The sequence below is a fragment of the Monoraphidium neglectum genome (assembly GCF_000611645.1).
Source record: "Monoraphidium neglectum strain SAG 48.87 unplaced genomic scaffold scaffold00410, whole genome shotgun sequence".
In the NCBI taxonomy this organism is placed as follows: Eukaryota; Viridiplantae; Chlorophyta; class Chlorophyceae; order Sphaeropleales; family Selenastraceae; genus Monoraphidium; species Monoraphidium neglectum.
In genome coordinates, this window is record NW_014013218.1 from 22,124 (window position 1) to 27,821 (window position 5,698).

The following is a 5,698-nucleotide window of genomic DNA, read 5'->3' on the forward strand; positions in this document are numbered from 1 at the left end:
TCAACTGACCAGATTGGACCCCCCATCCACTAGGAGGAAAGTCTTCGAGCGACACACCAGCACAAGCCACCCAAGGCAAAGTGCTCCACAATCTCAACTGGCCTTCATAGTTTTTGATTTACAATGAACACATCAAAACCGTCAAAAATGCCCGCACAGCTTTTTTGCAGCGGCGCCCTCTGCAGCAGCACACACACTGATCCCAATTGCCCTAAACGTTTCAATGATCTCGAGGTTTTCACACGCCACGTTCAGCATATTAATTTATTAAATTTAAGATCATGTGGATCAATCGACATCGCACACCTTCAGCTACTCCTGGGGGGTTTGATCTGCAATGTGTACTGTGGCACACCCGGAAGGGATGCACAAGAAGGAGCGTTGATCAGAAGACACTATGGAGAGATCTACCGTAGTGCACAAGCGGCGCCAGTGGAATCGGGCCAGGCGTGCAAATGAGCCAAGGTAGCAAACTGACACTTGGAGCGTGTTGGCAACTACAGTACGCACAGTGTGTGTGTGTGTGTGTGTGTGAGTGAGCGCACGTGCGTGCAAAAGATGTGCAGCTGGAAGTGCAGATGTTCTACCACAATCTGCCCACAGCTGATATGTCGCCTGCGCCTGGCTTGCACGCACTTCAACTTGCGGGAGACGCCCAACGGCGGCAGGATGGTCAAGGCGCCCTACGTCTGGCAGGCTCAGCAAAATAGCAAGGACACTCACGCACCGACCGCTGGCGCACGCATCCCACAATCAGATATTGTGCACAGCAAAAGAAATGTCTGCAGGGCGGCTGACACTCGCTTCCTGCCAGCTCCCTGCGCACGCCACACTGCGCAAGCGGCCAGAAGACCATGGAGGGGCACAGGCATAACACGCCCAACTAGCCACTAGGCGGCATGCTTCAGTCGTTACGTGGGCTGTGCGGCTTGTGGCCAGAAAGACCAGAATCCCCCTGTCTCCCTTGAAAATACAGAATAGTTGGCTTGCTGAATGCTCAGAGTAACTGCCGGTCATATGCCGTGATTCACAACATGCGTACAGGCGCGCATGCACGCGCGCACACACACACACAACACACATACACACACACACTGAAACACACACACACACATTTCAAGTGTAGCGCACGAATAGTGCCACGGGAACATCATTCACAGCTGTGCACTGCTGCCTTCACGAAGTCAACCAGCCACCTGCGACATAAATCCAGGGTCTGCATCATGTACAGGAGTTCTCGTCCTGTGTGGCTTTTCCACAAGAACTCCCGATCAGTAATGTGACTGTACCTTGAGATGCATGATGTCCAGTCCTGACTCATGCATGTAGTTCTTGTGATGGCAAGGCATGCAACTGGTGCCAACATCAAGAAAGACCCACAAAACCAGGATTACAATAATGTTGCGCTGAAGCCAACACATCAACAATCTTTGCCCCACAGGATTAGGTCAAATGCTGCAGCACCTGCACACAGCTTGACAGCAGGCAGCAGTTCTTGGAAGACGAGACCGCGCCTTGCATAATTGCCGTTCTGGCTTGCAAGGGGCGACATGCGTTTTTGAAGGGTCAACAGGTTTGACATAGCGGGGGTACGCCAAGCAGTCGGCGATGGTTGTCTTGTTTGAGACATCTCAAAGAATGGTACCACCGCACGTCAGCGCCATGGTGCTTGCATGCATAGGGATATTCACGAGCACAGCGCCCTCATGATGTACTGCGCCGAGGCCGGCCCAACTGGGGAGTCATAATGACCGCCGTCATACGTGGCATCCCATTGCTGAAACGCGATGTCCAACAGGCGTATGCTCTTGATGCGAGGGAACATGCGCAGGCTCAGGGCTGCGATGTCATTGTAGTATGCCACGAGGTGCGGGAAACGCCAGTCTTTGAGGGGGCACAAGATCTCCAGAAACATTCACGAGCACAGCGCGGTCATGATGTACTGCGCCGAGGCCGGCCCAACGGGGGCGTTGTAATGGCCGCCATCATACGTCGCGTCCCACAGCTGGAATGCGATGTCAAACAGGCGTATGCTCTTGAGGCGAGGGAACATGCGCAGGCTCAGGGCTGCAATGTCATTGTAGTACGCCACGACGTGCGGGAAACGCCAGTCTTTGGGGGGGCAGGATCTCGTGTACCAGTGCGGGGGCAGCGGGTTGGTGTCGGTCCAGTAGACCTGGGCGGGGAGCGCACTCAGGGTGCCGAACAAGGACTCCACTGACTCGCGGTACTTGAGATAGGACCAGGGCGCCCCCGATGTGAACCCGAGCGGCCACTGCCCGACGTTCACGACGATGTGCGAGCAATTGAGGGCTGCAACACTTGCGGCGGCGGCCCCCCACTCAGCCACGTAGTGAAGCTTGACGTAAAAGATCCGGGTGCCAGCAGCAGCCGAGCAGGTGGCGTCGGCCTTGCTGCAGTTTGTGGTATAACCGACAACGGCTTGATGCATGTGCTGATAATGGTGACGCATCTGCGAGTCGCCGATCAGGCACGTCGTTCGGGTTGACATGCACTGGACGGCCTTCTCAGTGGACAGGAACGGGTAGTTGAAGCGGAGGCCCGCATAAAAGTCCGAGAAGACTGCCGCTCTGGGGTGGGGGACATTCAAGATCCGGTAGAGAGACAAGTCGTCCGTCCGAGGCTCCGCCCACTCCCACAGGCCGAGGGTGGAGGGGCTGACCTGCGCCGGGCTGACGGAGAAATTGAAGGTGACGGCGGGCGCCGCCGAAACGCAGTTGGTGGTGATGTTTTCAACCGCCTCATCCAGGAGAAAGTTAATGTGGGCTTGGTACAATCCTGCCGCGTTTGTTCTATAATCCAAGTGATGCTCGAGCCCGCCCTCCAACCGGCGAGACTGCGACGTGAAAACAAGCCGCGACCCGAGCAGCCGCAGCGTCAAGACCGCGTGCCGGGTCGTGTTCGAGATGACTTTGAAGCGCCGCTCCGCTGGGCAGTGCCAGAGCTGCCACGCCGCTGTGGCGTTGGTGATGTTGTGAAACACCACGCACGCGGCGTGTCGCTCCTCCAAGATCGGGCCGATTGTGGGCAGCAGGGACGGCGGCCCCTCGCACGCGCGAGCGTCTGGATGTGATGACCGCGCGATGAAGGGTGCTTCCTGCGACAGCGTGTTCACTGTGAGGCGCGAGAATATGAAGAGCCCCAAGCTGATGGCGAAGCACAGCGTGATCCAGACTGACTGGCAAGTACAGTGGGCGGGCCGCCGGGGGCTGTCGGGTAGGGCCGTCATATCGGAGATATCTTGACCAGGCGCTCCAGCAGGTCTTGGCTACCGCTGCGCGAGCGATGAATCGGGACGCCGCAAACTGCGCGCACAGGCGTTCATGGGAGCAGTCTAGGCTTTGAGCTGCGGTGACGGGGGCTCCAGGACGTGGCGCAGCTGGGCGCCGTGCGCAGGATCCTGGTGCGCATGACACGGGGCGTGAACCCACCTGCTCGCCTGTCTTGGGGCCTGACAGTCTACTGCGCTCCCTGATACTTGCTATCAGCCGTTTTATTATGCAATGGAAAGCAGCTGTGACCCAGTGTGTGTTGGTTTAGGCGAGTTTGTTCGGAAGTGTTGATCATGTACGGCCGGCTGACTGGTGGCTGCGGAGCACGCGAAGCTTGTGTGCCCGAACGATCATTAGAATCAAATGTTGCGAATGCCGATGGGAATGAACCGTATGAGGATAAGCTCGCATAAAATATGACTCCCTGTCACTAGTAATCCAATACTCGTGATGAACTTCTAAGCCGCACGTCTACTTGCGTTGGCTTTACAAAACAAATTACATGAAGACAAATTTGATGCTGGGAAAGAGACAAAAGGCCGCGCCAGTGTTTGGTGGGGCTGGATGGAAGCTGACACCACACACCGCGTACTACCAACACGGGGCACCTCCACACCCGTCCATGTTTCCAGGCGTCCCTGCGCGAGCACGCACCTGCGAAAGGTGGGAAGGACTCACATCGGAAAGGGCAGTGAACGGTTGTGTCGTGACTCGGTTGTTCAGAAGGATTGCCAGGCAGGCCACATGGCCATGCGGAGGGTTGGTCCGATGGCAGGAACTCCAGGTGGGAACTCCAGGTGAGGTGCTCCAATGTCCACGGCCACAGTTGCGTAGAGCCTCCTGTTGACCAGAGCCTCCTGTGGACCATAGACGGCATGATTCCTAGCATGCATGCGGTGACGACGGCGTTATGATAGTAGCGGCGCCTGGAGTGGCCACCCACCGCAGACACTGCACACGGCAGATGCTGCAAGCAGCAGTATGCACATCATTGCAGTATCAAGAGGAACCAGAGGACCAGATATGGGCAGGAGCACCCCACAAGCTCTGTGCGTTTGCTACTTGCCATGTTTGCCATTTGCTGGCCCCCCTCCTCAAGTGCCATACACATCACTGCGTGCGCGTTCACAGGCGGCGTCGTATCATCCAGTGCAATCGGCTTTTTCAACACCATGCCATCACTGATTGCTGTGTACTTTTGACACCATCTTGACCAAGAGGGGCCTGCAAGGAAGCACCGCATGTCGAGTTTGCAAGTGTGTGCGCACTTGTTTCATCTGCTCGTGAATCTTTGCACAAACACGCACGTTTGCGATACTTGCTGCCAACACCGGCCATCCGGCAAGTGACCGCTCATTGGTTTACAAGCTGGTGAAAGATGAGCGCGCCCGTCACTGCCGCTTCGCAGCGGCCTCCTCCTCCTCTAACTGGCTCAACAGCCGCTCGCGCTCCTGCGCGCGCCGCCGCATCTTCTCCAGCACGCTGCTCTCGAACGCCCCCGCCCTTATCGACGTAGGTGGCCCCGCAGTGCCGCCGTCATTATTCGGACCCGAGGGGAACCCCGGAAAGCTGCTGAAGCCACCGCCACCGCCGCCGCCGCCGGAAGCGGCGCCCGGAAAACCGTTGACGCTCGGGAAGCTGCTGCTGCTGCCGCCGCCGCCCTGAGCGGCGCCGCCGGCGGGGACGCGACTGTCGAACGGCGGTGCGCCGCGGGGGTCGCCGGGCGCGCCTGCTCCGGCACCTTGGCTGTCGACCGCGCCGCCGCCGCCGCCGCCGCTGCTGACGCCCGGCGCAGGAGCTGCAGCGGGGAATACGGGAAACGCTGGCCGCCCCGCTCCGACTCCGCACGCGAACAGAGGCCGCCCCGGCGGCGGCAGCGACGCGCCCGCTCCCACGCCTCCCTCCCTCCGCGCGCCGCCGCCCGGCGAGCCGCCGCCCGGCGGCGTCCCCTGCCGCTGGCCCGCGCCCTCCCGCCGCTGCTGCTTTTCCGCAGCCGCCACGGCGGCCGCCGCCGCGTCGCCCTGGCCCGCGGGCCCCGGCACCACTTTGTAGTACGGCACCACCAGCAGCGGGTTGGCCGGCGACCCGCACACCTCCTGGGCCGCAGCCGCGGCCGCCGCGACGCTCCCCAGCACCACCAACGCTGACGCCTTGCGAACGCCACCGCCGCCGCCACCCTTTTTCCGCTTCGGCTCTTTCAATATAACGTCATCCACCGCCCAGCGGCCCGCAAACGCGGCGCGCACCTGCTTCGCGGTGTAGTCGCCAACCGCCGCGTCCCATGTGACCTTCACGGTCCGCATTAGAAGCTCCGACGCCTCGTCAGCGGCCGCGGGCGCCGTCGTGGCCGCCGCGGGCGCCGTCGGTGCGGGCGGCGGCGGCGCCGACGCCGCGGCCGACGCGGC

The 5,698-nt window shown here is 60.1% G+C and overlaps 2 protein-coding genes across 2 annotated transcripts; both read right to left on the reverse strand.

The window, feature by feature from the left end:
• Positions 1 to 1,915: 1,915 nt before the first annotated feature.
• Positions 1,916 to 3,250, reverse strand: MNEG_3308 (hypothetical protein; the record flags this gene model as incomplete). The annotated part of the gene is made up of 1 exon (XM_014048217.1): positions 1,916 to 3,250. The coding sequence occupies one exon, from the start codon at positions 3,248 to 3,250 to the stop codon at positions 1,916 to 1,918; it is 1,335 nt and encodes a 444-aa protein (XP_013903671.1).
• Positions 3,251 to 4,684: 1,434 nt separating this feature from the next.
• MNEG_3309 (hypothetical protein) lies at positions 4,685 to 5,596 on the reverse strand (the record flags this gene model as incomplete). The annotated part of the gene is made up of 1 exon (XM_014048218.1): positions 4,685 to 5,596. The coding sequence occupies one exon, from the start codon at positions 5,594 to 5,596 to the stop codon at positions 4,685 to 4,687; it is 912 nt and encodes a 303-aa protein (XP_013903672.1).
• Between the last annotated feature and the right edge of the window lie 102 nt (positions 5,597 to 5,698).